The 15,356-nt window shown below is 37.1% G+C and overlaps 1 protein-coding gene across 2 annotated transcripts in view; it reads left to right on the top strand.

Annotated features, from left to right (window-relative positions):
* ift88 (intraflagellar transport 88 homolog) overlaps positions 1 to 15,356 on the top strand; it is a 55,790-nt gene that overhangs the window by 1,507 nt on the left and 38,927 nt on the right. For both annotated transcript variants that reach the window (XM_028800562.2, XM_028800561.2), the window contains exons 5-12: positions 993 to 1,052; positions 4,369 to 4,422; positions 5,363 to 5,426; positions 6,111 to 6,180; positions 6,272 to 6,362; positions 13,514 to 13,618; positions 13,904 to 14,006; positions 15,189 to 15,303. In XM_028800562.2, the coding sequence (XP_028656395.1) occupies positions 993 to 1,052; positions 4,369 to 4,422; positions 5,363 to 5,426; positions 6,111 to 6,180; positions 6,272 to 6,362; positions 13,514 to 13,618; positions 13,904 to 14,006; positions 15,189 to 15,303 (662 nt within the window). The remainder of the gene's footprint in view (positions 1 to 992; positions 1,053 to 4,368; positions 4,423 to 5,362; positions 5,427 to 6,110; positions 6,181 to 6,271; positions 6,363 to 13,513; positions 13,619 to 13,903; positions 14,007 to 15,188; positions 15,304 to 15,356) is intronic.

The following is a 15,356-nucleotide window of genomic DNA, read 5'->3' as shown; positions in this document are numbered from 1 at the left end:
CAATATCCATTAATTATTGGATTATGGCCAGTTGACTGTGGAGGAGAGGAAAACAAAAATTCCAGTCAGGAGCATTCCTGGAGAAAATTAACCTCTTCCATGGTCAATTTTAAGAGAGAAAATCAATGACAATGTCAGACATAGTCACAGTCCAGAAGACCTCAACAAACTAGCCACCTAACCGTTCCTGGGCATTCTATAGTAAAGCCTGTGTTTGGCTGTCCAATCTGATGAAAGACCCTTTCCATCTGATGATTTCAATGCTTCCAGTATCTGGGATGGCTTTTTCATGGACAGAAGAACAGCTTGGCAGTAGAACAGTGGCACCAAGTGCCAAATCAAGATACCGAGAAGAGAAATGAAATACAGGAGGAATAGTGACAGGTCATAATTATTGTATTATTTATATTTTTGTACAAATGATGAACAGAGATGCAGTATGAATAGCTAATCAGTAGCTCTAAGGGTATGCTAGACTAAAGTAGTGAGTCTTCAGCCTGGATTTTAAATCTCAGATTGAAGGTGTATCTCTTATTTAAGCAGACAAATCATTCCACTGCCTCGAGTTCCTGTAACTAAAATGATCTTATTTGAAAAGATTAGGTTTAAATTCTTGCCATGACAAATTAACCTGCATGGGTTTAACTTTGAATTAGCAATGTATATCTTAGTGATATAAAAATACCATATTTCCAGTTTCTTCAGAACAAATCAAAATTTTGTCTTAGGAAATTTGCTGGTAGCAAAAGCTTTGATTGCACCATACCCCTGTTATAGAAATACATTATTTACAGTTATATGGTAGCCTGAAAAATCAGTTAAGTAGAAGTCAAAGTATGTTATTGATGTATGCTTAGTTCTGTTTGTTGACCTAAGTGTGCCGTACTACACAGGCAAGCCAACGGGACAATTAACAGAAATCACTAGTGTGCTTACTAATTTGCAGTTCAACTGTGATCTGAAGTTTATAATAATAATCATTATTCTTTCAGATGACCGCAAAAATTCCAGGCACTGCATTAGCTGCACGTCCTTTGGGAACTTCATTTGGAGTAAGTACCTTGATATATTTAAAACTTTGAAAGTATTCCTGAAAATATGTTTCCTTTCAGATTCATCAGTGGTTGTAAATCTCTGAATGTAACTTATAATTAAAACAATTCCTCTCATTTATTGACACAAAAATACCATACCTGTTTGATGTTTGGGAAAAAAAGAATAGGAATATTAGCAAAAAACAGATTTTGAAAGAGCATTAAATGGAATAAAAACTGCCTTCTCATGACCCTTTAATATGTTATGCAAGTTTGAATGTTATGTTGCTTAATGGAACACATTCTTTATTTAAATAACTTTTGTAATTTTCATGTCAAATACTTGTCAGCTGCTTTGGCATGAAAAATGGATGTATTTTTTTAAGTTGTTAGGCTTTTCTTCCATGCTCCATATCCTGCACTGTAAAGCACCAGTGCTGGAAAAAATTTTTTTTTTTTTTAATTTATAGAAAGCATTTAAGTTTAGATCACAATTTCGAATGATGAATATATGCCATGTTTGTAAAGAAATAACTTTAAGTTGAAAAATATCGAACTTATCCATCAATTGGAAGTCCCTATTTATTTAAAGTTAATAATGTTTTTTTCCTTTACACCCCTGAATCTAGGTTAAAATTATTTAGTATACATTTTTAAAATGTATGTATTAATTGGGGGGCGGCACGGTGGCGTAGTGGGTAGCACTGCTGCCTCGCAGTTGGGAGACCTGGGGACCTGGGTTCGCTTCCCGGGTCCTCCCTGCGTGGAGTTCTCCCCATGTCTGCGTGGGTTTCCTCCCACAGTCCAAAGACATGCAGGTTAGGTGGATTGGCGATTCTAAATTGGCCCTAGTGTGTGCTTGGTCTGTGGGTGTGTTTGTGTGTGTCCTGCGGTGGGTTGGCACCCTGCCCGGGATTGGTTCCTGCCTTGTGCCCTGTGTTGGCTGGGATTGGCTCCAGCAGACCCCCGTGACCCTGTGTTTGGATTCAGCAGGTTGGATAATGGATGGATAGATGTATTAATTGCTGTACACATGAACTGAAATTTCAGAATGAAGTATCTTAAACATAGCACTGAGGCCATCAAACTCAATTTTCCTGAAGGCCAAAAATAACACTTTATATATCCAATGTGAGCCGGAATATATCGGCAATCAACTACTGCCATATTTCCTTTATAAACAAGACATCCAATTACCTCTGTGTCCATCACAATCATATATTTTTCCCTTGCAGCTGTCTTTAAACTGTCTCCCCAGTTTGTCAGCTTTTTTTTTTCTTGGACACTGCTGCAGGTTAGGAAAGCTCCTAGCAAACAGGGGACTGAAATTAGCTTTGATTGAAAAATTTACCCATGTGAGAAACTGTAGCTAAAGAAAGTGCATCCATTTACACATAGATTATTGTGCATCACAATTGGGGGGCACTTGATGTAAACTTGCTAGTGGTGGATTACACAGATCATATTTGCAATTGGTCAGGAACAGATAATCACATTTAACATGAGTGGAAAAGAAAATATGTTTTCTATCCATATACAATGATCAAGTGAACGTAAAAGACAAAAGAAAAATACAGAATGGTGGCAGCAGTCTTTTGAGCCATAAAAGATTCAGGTCTTAGCCCCTTCTGTGATTTTTGCTCATAGTCTTACTCAGATTGCCCAGATGCATGTTGGTTAATTGCATGCTACGAGCATGATTAACCTCTGTCTCTGTGTGTGTATATGTGGTTAGTGACAGCAAAAGGCAAGATCTTTGAATACTGGAAATGTTAACTGAAAAGTATTCCTAAGACAAAAACATTTACTTGTTTGTGTGCTGTGAAGTACATAACATCCATCCCCTTTTTCTATCCCCAACCTGAGTCCCTGAACTTTCAAGGTATAAACACTAGCTTGTGTGCCACCAGATCATACTATTTTTAAAATATCTATAGTAAATAAATAGATTAAAACCAAATATGATATGATATGTTATTTATAGGTTTCTGTTAGTGGGTTGAATGCAGCACACTCTTTTCTGCTTGGCTGTGAAATTGTGCCTTGCAAAGTACCTGTGTATCATCATTTACCATGGCTGCTTCTTGCCTTACACCCATGCAGATCTTAGTGGTGTGAATCATTAATACTAATTCTGTGATACCACTCTGCATATGCTAAAACATCTGTACCAAACTTACTAAACCTTAATCTGATTAAATGTATGTCTATGATTTTGGTTCAGTTCAGTGAATTGCAAGCTATGTGCTTTCTCCATCCATGTGCATGCCCAATGTTATGGCAGCAGTAGGTTGCTTCTTGTCTTACAGCAACCTCTGCTGTGATAATCACTGGCTCTCTGTGACCCCAAAATGTATGGATTTAATTTATCCCTCATCATGTGCAGAATTAAATGTATACATGTGACTTTTGTTCAGTTAGTGTCCCTTGATTGCAAGCTACATGCTTTCTTAACATCTCCCTTCACATGCATGCCCGATGTTAGCAGGGGCAGCAGCAGGTTGCTTCTTTGTCTTACACTTAGTGCTGCATTAGACTGCACGTGCAACCTGTAATGTGTTTTCTGTATATGTTGCTGGATCAGTGTCTTTGCTCCTGTGCTGTCAATCACAGTTACATCTAACATACCATCATTTATGAATGGATTGGAAGGGATCATCTGTGTCTGATACTTCTGTCTTGTGACTTGTAGATCCAGTGAATGGCAGCTTTGAAGGTTGCCCAACACTCTTGTCACACCACACACATTCAGAAGCGGTATTGTATCGTTCGTGCATAATTATCACCTCTGTCTGTTTCACTATTACTTGATCTGTAATGCTGATGGTGGCCATTTCTGACAAATAGCCACTATTTGTAACACAACAATGTGCTTTCTTCTTGGCACCCTCCATTCTCTGACAGCCAGCATTCAGCTGTTCTGCTGCTGCAAATGCTGTTCCAATAGCCCTCCTTGGGGATCATGTTATTCATATGATTAACGATGAACAAGCTATTTCAGGGATTGTGATAAAGGTGTTAGTAAAGGTGACAGTCAGCCTGACTAGTTGTAAGTAAATTTTTTTTTTTTTTTAATTTATTTATTTTTTTTCAGCTTGATTAATTCCTGAGCTCTTGTTGTCAATAATTTTTAGCACATATTGTCAGACAAATACAGCCAATATGTATACATAACATGTATACATGTGGCACTTTTTGTTTCACTTTTTCTCTATTAAACCAATGTATTTATTGCATTAGCCCAAAGATACAATACTATTTTTTGATTCAGGTTATTCATTTCTGTAATCCTTTGAAAAGCTCACAAGAAATGTTACTCTACCTTACATTTTAGGCTAGGGTGCCTCTGGCTTCATCACTTGGAAGACCTACAACAGGAGCAGTACAGGTAAACTAAAATGGACTGACTTAATGAAAAGTTTTAAATACCTGTTATTCTCCTTTCCTTTTGACATTTTTTAGTAAGATTATCAGTGACTATTAACATAATACAATAGATAAATATCTGTATTTTCTCAATAAATATATATATTTCCAGCTATGCTAATTTGGGCTTCCCCTTGCAATTCAAACACATATGCATTCAGAATTATCATAATTGATCATTCTGAATTAGCCCAGTGTAAGCGATTTATGTAGATAAAAAAAAATCACATTTTCTTGAAATATTTTGTTAGCTAATAACATGTAGTTGGATATTCAAGAGCTGGTGTTTCTTTATTCTTTATAGGAGCACAGGTGCTATTTCACCACTGGGACTGGCATAATCAATAATTTCTAGTCTGTCATCATTGTTGTAGTTTAAATATGAACACAGATCATAATGATTTGTACTTTCTTAGAGGAAAGCATTATATGTCACCTCATCTATTGTTCTTATAGCAAAAGGTTTGGTTTACTTTGAAAAACATTGTTCTAAACAGATGGTCCAAGTTAAGTTTTACTTTTATGTCTGTTTACTTAAATGGTCAGTATCTAAGTGGGAAAATAATAGAACACCTAATTCAATGGAGTGGCATATTACCCAGAAATGCTTGCTGTCTTTTGGCTATTAATTCTGAGAGAGCAGTAACCAAGAAACAGTGACTGTATATGATATATATACAATGTACTTCACATTTCCTTTTGAAATTTTTATTTTCACCTTTTTACATTACTTGAAATGATTTTTTTTATTAAACATATCTTCAGACATTTAAATAAGACATTTGGTAGGTCATTTCAAATACTGATCAGGGATCCTTATTTATTAATTAATTGCTGGGTAACAGAGCTAGTACTGATACTTTCCCATTTAAACTTTTTTTTACTTGTTTTTTTCCCCCAAGGATGGTGCTGCACGGCCAATGACAGCTGTGAGAGCTGCAGGATATTCATCTGCAGTCAGGAAAGGTTAGTAATTTAAGGTTTAACATTCCCACTACAGCTTTAAAAAATAAGGGGCACCCATTAAATTATGGAGAAGATTGTATATTATATTAATAGAAATAATTTGCTTGCAAGGCTTACTTTTTTCCACTTCTTGTCATATCTTATATATCGAGTTAGCGAATTAGAGTCAAATACTATTTGTATGGGTTGGATTTTAAAGTGAGAAAACAATATGGGCATCAACAGCTGTTATAGGAAAGGGTTTCATTCAGCTTCTGTTGATTGATAAGCACAGGTAAATGTATTGGCAAAAAGAGAAATACAGTATTTTTAAATTAATAAGATTTCAAAAAGAAATCTACATCTTAAATTGATCCTGACACAGCTATAGATGCAAGGGTAGTAGCAAATGTGAGTTCAAATTAATATAATTAAGCAGAAGCTATTGATCTTTCAAAGGAAGGATTAAAAGAAATTGCATGTGTATTATTTTATTAATTATCTTAATTGAATGTTTAGAGTGTGCATTCAGTTTTTTTAGCTAATTGCTTAACATATTAATTCAAATTAATTTTTGAATCTAAAGTGCATGATAATACAGAATGCTAGTAGTTGTTTCTTTTTCTGTTTTTCAGAAAATGTTTGAAGATATGGAAATAATACATTCTGTAAATTATCTTTTTTTTTTTTTTTTTTATTTTTAAGGATTTTCATTTGACCCACTGGGGCAGTCGAAGGGCCCAGCACCGCCTTTGGAATCAAAAAATGAAGACACGTAAGATTTTACTTTATTTATTTTTTTTTTATCTGCAGTAAAAATGACAGCCCACTTTACTTAAAGATCATACTTTGCACAATTTCTCTAGCCCTGAAGAAAAGATTAAGCAAATGGAAAAAAAAATCTATGAGCTAACTGAGGAAAGTTGTATGGCTCATAGTCGTGGAGATCTTCAACTGGTAAGTAGGTTTGCTCTTTAAATTAAAGGATAGAGCTGGAAAAAGTATAATGTGTTTACATATTATGAGTCACCAATATCTGCTCTATATTGAGAATTATTTTGCTGGATTTAGTTTTCAAGGACTGCCTGGTGATTTAAAAATGAATAATAGTTACATGAACAAAAGAATGACAAAAAGGAAGTGACATTAAGTGATAAGGACGTGTGCTGTACTAATATACTTCTGCTGGTATGATGCGTGGTCTATTAATATTGTACACTTTATGTGAAGGCAAGTTGTAATCATTCCTTTTTACATCTGGACTATGTTGTTGTTTGTAACTTGTATCTGGCTCATTTATCTTCCATTAAGAACATATGGATTACATTAACTAAACATGGTTCATTTGATGTTGTTTCTGTCACTATAAAAAGGCAAGTTGCAAAAGAGAAAGGCTGGGTTTAGACCAGCAGTTCTCAAACTGTGGGGCGTAACAAAAAAGGGGGCGCGAATGTTGTGGCGTAATTTTGCTATTCGTAGGGCAATTTTATACTTGTAGCGGTGTATCGGCAGCAAAAAATATAGGAATACATTTTATTAGGGTTTCAAAAAAATGTTAGGGGGACACGATTAAAACTGTTATGAAAACTTGGGTCGCAAATACTTAAAGGTTGAGAAACGCTGGTTTAGACCATGCTGTCTTCTGGTAAAGAGTGCCTAAATTAAGGGAACAATGAATTTTATTTTTTCTTAGAACAATAGTGTGCTTCAATCTGAAATGATTACTCTGACTTATTTTAAGGCACTGTGGTATGTTTCACTTTTTACACTGTAGTTTAGGTTATTCCAGTGTGCTTGAACTGTTAACCAGAAATTTCATATTGATTATGCAGATAATGGGGAAGGAGGTAATTTAGAGGTAGTCCTTTAATATTTTTCTGTCAAAGTTAGCGTCTTTAATATATATGAAATTTTCCCAGCACTTCTAATGGTGGGTGGATTGTGTGGGCCATGATATTCTAACTCTGTTACCTGGGATTTAGCCTTGGAGAAGTTCTCCTAATAAGTATTTCTTGATAAAACAGGAAGGGAATTGTGTAGTGCAGTGTTTCCCAAACTCGGTCCTGGGGACCCCCTGTGGCTGCAGGTTTTTGCTCCAACCAGATTCCTAATCAGTGACAACACCTGATAACACTGAGCTCATTTAATTAGCTGGTATTATTTTTTCTTTTATTCGACATTCAGAAAAGCATAGCAGCATGATTTTTATATTTATAAGACATTTAGAAATATTTCTGCTTTTGCTATAGATTTAAATGCTTAACTTTCTTTAATTGATTTCATTATACTTTGGCCTTTCTCTGTGCAGTTTTTCCCCCTTTGTTGTATCTAATAATGACAATTTAAAACAAGCAGATCAGACACCCAGGCAAACAACAGCGAATAATCAAAGGCTGCAACTACTTTAGAGTCAGACCCACTAATTAGTAAATAATGGATTAATTAAACAATTAGAAGACCTAGAAAAGTAGAATGAAAATCAAGATGAAAATACTGTTAAAAAGAAAAAAAAAAACATTATTCCTAAATAACTGCTTTGTACATTTTAATATTTTTTTTTTTAGCAAACTTAGTTTTCTAATTTCTATATTGTTCCTTAAACACAGAACTTGGGAAATAACACATCACTTAATTAGCCCAGGAGTTCAATTAAAAACAGAAGCTGGTTGGAACAAAAACCTGCAGTCACAGGGGGTCCCCAGGACTGAGTTTGGGAAACACTGGTGTAGTGGATGGATACATATGTACTTTTTGCAGGGGGCACATGCCCTCTAAAGAAACCGCTTCTTTTATCTCAATTATCTATCTGTAACACTCTTATGGGTCTTTTAGTTCCAGTTTAGTCACTAGAACAATTCATGGGAAACATCCTAGTTTTGTCATCTGCTTTTGTGCAAAAATCAATTAATTATGTAAGAAATTGCTACAGATTACCTTAACAGGTTAGATATACTCTCATGTTTTGTGCATTCTTGCTAGAAGGACATTGATTACGGTAGAAAAGTTTTGAATATTATAGTATCATTGTAGTCTTAATTTGGAGTGGTAACACTTTCATGTTCTCACTGATTTTTTATTACTGCAGTTTACAGTGTTACCTTACATAAAGACAGAGTTTGGTTTTCTTCAGCAGCAGTCCCCTTTGAAGAACAGTAATGCTATTACTAATGTGTTCCTAACAATGGTCTTTTTGAGCACTACCACCATTACAGTTAAGAAAGAATTTATGGCATATACTTTTCAAGCTCTAGTTATATGTAGCTGGCACCATGGAGATATGAAGGTCACTCATAGATGTGTGCAGGCCTTGAACAAACATGTTCATAGACTTCAAAGCAAGGCTAATGATATTAAGTTACTATTAAACTATTAACAAAGCATAATTATGTCTTTTGGTATTTTTAAAGCCTATTTCACTGAATCTACAATCCTAACAGATTATTCATTTATTCTAATTATCTTAGCCCAATACTTTACAGCAACCAGAATTGTGCTCCTTGCATACTAACTGCAGTATGAGTATTTTATCTAGGAGGCGTTTTCAGTGCCTGGTCTTACTAGAATATTTAGTCTCAATCTGAGTATAACTGGATGGGATTGATGCAGTTTATTTTTTATTTATTTTAAATATGTTTTTACATCATACAAATAAATACAAATTAATGTAAATAACGTTAAACTGCATCCAACCTTGCAAGTCGTCCTCCAACTTGCAGGGAAATCATGGGGGTTGGTGGCAGGGTTGGCACTCCTACCAATAAAGTAGCTACCAATTTAAAAAAAAAAAAAAAGTTCACACTGCTCTGAGACGACAGACAGGACTCCTTTCTGCACTCCATGGGAGTAGCTCTGCTGCAGCCACTCTTAGGAATGCTGCTTGCGTTATGAAGGAGATGGTGGGGGGGGTCTCGGGAGCCTGATCCCTGGGAGAGTCAAAACCGTCGGAGAGCCGATGGGGTCAGACCTGTTGGGGAGCGGAACTGGTGTGGTGCTGAGGTGTCGTCCACTGCACGGCAGCACTCGGGTCCCAATTTGAGGAGGCCCATCCGGGTAGGCGCGTGTTATGTCTTGTTTCTCCAGCATGATGATTATCTTCTTCTGCTGGCTGAGGAGCTTTGTAAACTTTGCATTCAGTGGCGGCACTCTCTGAGGTGCACAGACCTGGGACTGACCAGATCTCTGTAGATGGGTCCACCTTTTATTGATCTGGTTGCTCTGATGGCTGTCATACTCCAGGAGTAGCTGTTGCTGTGGCGGATCTGCTCCTTTCAATAGTGTCCGATGTCACTCCTTTCAACAAGCATATTATGAGAATCGGATTAAGGCACTCTTTGGGTGCCTTGTCTGTTGTCTCGGTGTATGCTCTGAGTGTGATGAATAATGTCTTGGTGAGGAAGACATATTATTTGAAGCTTCGCTCTGTGGTTTATGGGTGCCTGCGATGTGACACTCCTCTGGTCATGGGTGACAGGGCTGGCTATGAGGATTGTGTTGCTCCCCATGGATCTGGCAACCATGGTGAAAGTGGCTCCATGTTCCTTGACACTGCAAAAGTTCAGGTGCTGCAGATCGCTGGATCCTGGTTCCAGCACCCTGAGCCTTCTCGTTGGATTTGATACTCCAGTACTGGTGGTGCTGTGAAGGAGATCGATCATATCCTTGTGGGCAGACACTGGAGGCTCTTATAAAACTGCAGGGTGTAAAGAAGTGCCCAGTTTGTGAATTGTGACCACAGTCTTGTTGTTTCTACTCTGAAGATCAAGCTTAGGTCTAGAACGCTACTACCTACTAGGAAAATGAGGCTGGACCTGGCCAGAGTCCAAAATCGGGCTGTTTCTAACGAATTTGCATGCAGTTTATGTGAGGAACTTACAGACTTGGATGCGACTGCTGATCTTAATGTCACGTGGGAGACCTTCCGTGACACAAGACCCTGAAGGTTGCTGAGGGTTGTGTTGGTGTTATCAGTGTTCCCAGAAGGAGGTGTTTCATCTCACTGGGCACCCTGAATATAATTGAGAGGAGTTGCAACATACAGCTTGATGGCAACTCCGGTCTGTACCGGGAAATGAGAAGGATGGCTCTGAGGGCAGATATGGAGGTGTTTGTTAGACAAATCTGTGAGTAAGTGACACACCATCTATGGTCTAGTCTAGTCATGTCCTGCTTACAGAGGAATCGAACCATTGCGCTTATCTGAATCTGGAACGGTTCTTACGGATGACACTGCAGTTGTGACCCGTTGGGCTGGCTACTTTGAACAGGTGTTTAAAGCTGATCATCCAGCTAGGCCATTGGACATCTCTGGGTCCATGATTCTTGAGGCTGACCCTCCTCCAGCAATATTTGCTTCCATTTGAGAGAGAGACAGGCATAATCCCAAATGACTTGAAAACCGGACTTGTCCCTATCTCGAAAGGGAAGCATGATCACCTGGAGTGAGGCTACTACAGGGCGATAACACTGCTCTTGATGCCAGGTGAGGTCCTTGCTAGGGTCATCCTCAGTAGGATCCGTGATCACCTGCTCACCTACCAGCGAAAGGAGCAGTCTGGTTTTGCACAAGTAGTCTACCATCAACCACATTCTGGCACTGAGGTTTCTCATGGAGCGCAAATGCAAGTACTGGCAGAGTTTCTTTGCTGCCTTTATCGATTTTTGTAAAGTGTTTGACTCAGTTGATCGAGCCGCCCTGTGGGACATCCTGAGACTTTGCAGGATCCCTTCAAAGTTGCTGGATGTTGTGGCTGGACTGTATAATGGTACCATGAGTGCCGTGCAGAATGGAGGCAGAACCTCTGTGTTTTTCCCATTTGATTCTGGGGTTCATCAGAGGTGTGTTCTTGCTCCTACTCTGTTCAATGCTTGCATGGACTGGGTGTTGGGCAGGGTTGTGGGGCCCAGTGCCTTGGGGCATCTGTTGGTGAAGAAAGATTCACTGATCTTGACTTTGACAATGATTCTGTGATCTTCACAGATTCAATGGAGGTTCTGATCGGGGCTCTTGAGAGACCAAGCGAGGAGTCTTGAGTGTCTGGTCTTGCAAGTGTACTGGATAAAAACCAAGACCCAGGCCTTTAATGACCTTTTGGGTACAACCATCAGTATTGTGTCTGTCTGTGGAGAGAGTGTCGACCTTGTTTACTTACCTCGACAGTGACATTCATGTCTCTTCTGACTCTTCCTATGAAGTCAGTAGACCGATTGGACATGAGGTTGCTGGAAATGGGTGTGGGGTGCTCCCAATATTTTTGCAAAAGGTCCAAGTCTTTAGAGAGCTGGTGCTTCCTGTTTTGTTATATGGTTGTGAGACATAGACGCTATCAAGTGACCTGAGACAAAGACTGGACTCCTTTGGTAGTGTCTCTTTGGAGAATCCTTGGGTACCGCTGGTTTGACTTTGTGTTGAACGAGCAGTTGCTCATGGAGTCCTGAATGAGGCACATTGCCTGTATTGTGAGGAGGCGTCAGTTATGGCACTATGGCCATGTGATGTGATTCTTCAAGGGTGATCCGGCTCGTAGGATCCTCATTGTTGAGGACCCGAGTGGCTGGACCAGGGCAAGGGGATGCCCACGTAACACCTGGCTACAGCAGATAGATGGTCATTTCTGGAGGGAGGGACTGGACTGTTTTTCTGCCTGGGGGTTGCCAACCAGGATCCTGAGCCATTTCATTGTATGGAGGGTGCGGTAACGTGCTGTACCAGTGCATGCTCCCCTAACTGACCTGACCTGACCTACCCTACCTATTCATTCTCTGAATCCTCTTAACTCAATATTTGAGCAGGGTGGAGTTGGAGAACCATGTATAAGGTAGAAACCAACCCCCTTGCACTCACTACTATTTGGCCAGATCAGATTCAGTAAATCTAAAATGCACATATTTTGAAAGTGGGGAAAAAAACAGTACCTGGATAAAACTTCACATGAACATGGAGAGAATGTGCTAATTCCACACAAACCAGAGTGATAAAGCTTGAGTGAGACATTCAAATACATTAACTTCTTTTTCAAGTATTCTGTTTAATCATGTTACAAACTGCTACTGATATACAAATGTTTCAGTATACAGTATATAAGGCTTGGTAGTATTTTATAAGCCATAGAAATGTGTTTGACAACTTAAATTGTCTGATGCGGGCCTTTTTGCTGTCCTAAACCTGGCAACACATAGAAAATGCTGTAGCACTTCTTTTGTCTGCGAGGCTCCACTGACAGATTCTAAGACCCTGCTTTGATACCTTGTAGCTTAGAATTGACATTCCTAGTTCAAATTCTTCTAACATTAACCATTTTTACTTTTATTGTTAATTGATTCTAATGTACTTTCATTCCATCATTCTAAATTGAGACTTTTTTGCAGGCTATACCCAGTATACTTTAATGTAATCTATCTAATTTATAGGTTATTGTGTTTATCATATGAATTCGTTGATAGTCTCCTTGTAAGGGGTATAATATTGCTTTGTAAAGCACACAATAATTTCATTTTTTTAAAAGCCCAGAATAAAATGTTGTGCTTGTATATTAAGTATCAAAAGTCTACATATCTTTATTGCAAGTTCAGTATTTGTTGATGTAAAGGCCACATTCAAGGCAAATCATATGACACCTTTTTACCTGTAATAAGATCTTGTAGCTAACATTATGTAAGTGGTAAGCAAATTGATAATTCTCAGGAAAAAAACATTAAAAACAACTAGGAAAATGCTAAGGAGTCCAACTGTATCAAAATAGGTGCATTTATTTTAGATAATGCACGCAAGAGTGTAATAAGCAAAGGAAATATAGCTCTGAAAAATGAGTGCAAAAAGATTAGGTGAGTCAACCCAATTCTTCACACGCATTCTAGTTGAAGTCTTCTCAGACTTCTAGTTGAGTCCAGCTGGAGTTTAAATGCCCTCCTGGCTTTTACTTATTGGCCAATACTAAGCCTAAATCACGTTGAGATCAGAAGCATGTTGCTTTGGCAGAGGACTTCTTTTTTATTTTTGACTGTTTCTTGAATTGTTTTTCAAGGTATCTGTACAACAACCATTACTTAACAATAAAAAAAACCTTGTTATTTATGTGTTGTTTCTTTTCGTTTTCTTTTTCACTTCTAAGGCTTTAGAAAAGGCTAAAGAAGCTGGGAGGAAAGAGAGAGCATTAACAAGACAAAGAGAAGAAATTGGTTTAGCAGCCCCAGTAAATTGGGACCTAACATTCTCTGTGAGTTTTTTGGTGTATTCTTTGACAGGATGCAGGTAAACTAATGTATTCTAAAAAATCAAACCAACAAACAAAACAAAAAAAACTAACACTGTTAAATATTACTGTTATTTTGAACACCCCTTGTGATTACATAAAAAACACCATGCATTCACATTATTATTTTCACAATGTTAAAATGATCCAATTTAAGAATGGTATTTTTAAAATATATTTTTGTATTATATACACTGTGACTGTTAATGTGAAAGCTATCACTGATTTGATCAAAGTGCTGTTCTCCAGGTGCTGTTTAATTTGGCAATTCAGCATGCAGCTAATGATATGTATGCTGAGGCTCTAAATACTTACCAGGTGATTGTGAAAAACAAGACCTTCAGTAATGCAGGTAAGAATTTAGACCTATTTAAAGAAAAGTTATAAATACAAATTTTATTGACAATTTGGTAAGTCTGTTTTCAAGGGAACTGTTGAAAAACACCATAAATTAATTAAACATGCTATAACCTCAGAGCCTCACGTTGAAGATCCTTTTTAACTATAGAATGTCAGCATCAATTTTTGTTTTAATATCCTTTTATTTTGAGAGGTATTTTTAATCATATTCCATATGCATAACACCTTTTAGTACCAGTATTTCAAAAGTAAGATGTAACTGCAGCATTTCCAGATGTATTTATATTCAGGATGTAACAGCTTTTATTTAAGTCTGTCATTTTCACATGATCATTGTTTTTTGTCTATAAAATGAGAATTCAAATAAATAAAGTGAGAAAAACCCAGTCTAAAGGCAAGTTAGTTTAAGCATAAACACAGTATCCATATAATTCAGACAAACATTACTTTTGGCATGCTTGTGCGTCACAGTAATTTTCTACAGTTGCTAATGATACCTACATACAGGGCAAAGACAATTGTAACACAGGATGTGGAATGGATGTTGATAAATCTGAAGTAGACTAAAAGGTCTCCAGGTGAAGATATAAGCAGATGAAAGCAGGCATGTAATGCAACTTGATCATAGCTTTTTAATGTAGTATTTTGCAAAACTGCATTGTTCTTAGGCTCATTCATAGCTGGAAATCACTAGTGAAGCTGTATCTAGAGAGGCATTGATGTGATCACTGTGATTTTTTTTTTAAATCTTAGTTTATTACACCACAAGTGCCATACTGTAACTGTGCTTAAAATCTACAAAACAAAAACAAAACATGTAACAGAAAGCTGCTGCCATTTGTGGGAATTTCTTAAAATATATTTTAAATATGTATACTCTTATAAAGTAAAAACTTTTATTTATTTATTTATTTATTTATTTATTTATTTATTTACTATTTAAAAGATATTTTATCTCAGTTTATTCTTATTTATAGTTATACAGTATTAACAGCAAATAGCCTTTTAGTGTTCTGGAATGACAAGTGTTAATAATATCTATGTTGTGTTTGTATTATGTCCTTAAGAAGGCTTCATTCTTGGTAAAGGCAGCAAGTCAGTCACAGAAAAAGTAATTATTTTAAATAATATTCAGTTTTAAATATGTTTGAAACAATTATATTTTTCCTTCCAGGCCGCCTGAAGGTAAATATGGCAAACATTTATTTCAAACAGAGAAATTACCAGAAAGCAATAAAGTTTTACAGAATGGCATTAGATCAGATTCCAAATACACATAAGGAAATGCGGTAAGTATTGTATCTATAGTATTGATTTTAATTATAACAAGTATAATACTGCG

Source organism: Erpetoichthys calabaricus, chromosome 4 (genome assembly GCF_900747795.2).
Source record: "Erpetoichthys calabaricus chromosome 4, fErpCal1.3, whole genome shotgun sequence".
NCBI classification, from domain to species: domain Eukaryota; kingdom Metazoa; phylum Chordata; class Cladistia; order Polypteriformes; family Polypteridae; genus Erpetoichthys; species Erpetoichthys calabaricus.
Note: the sequence above shows the minus strand (reverse complement) of the source record. Positions and strands in the feature narration are given on the sequence as shown.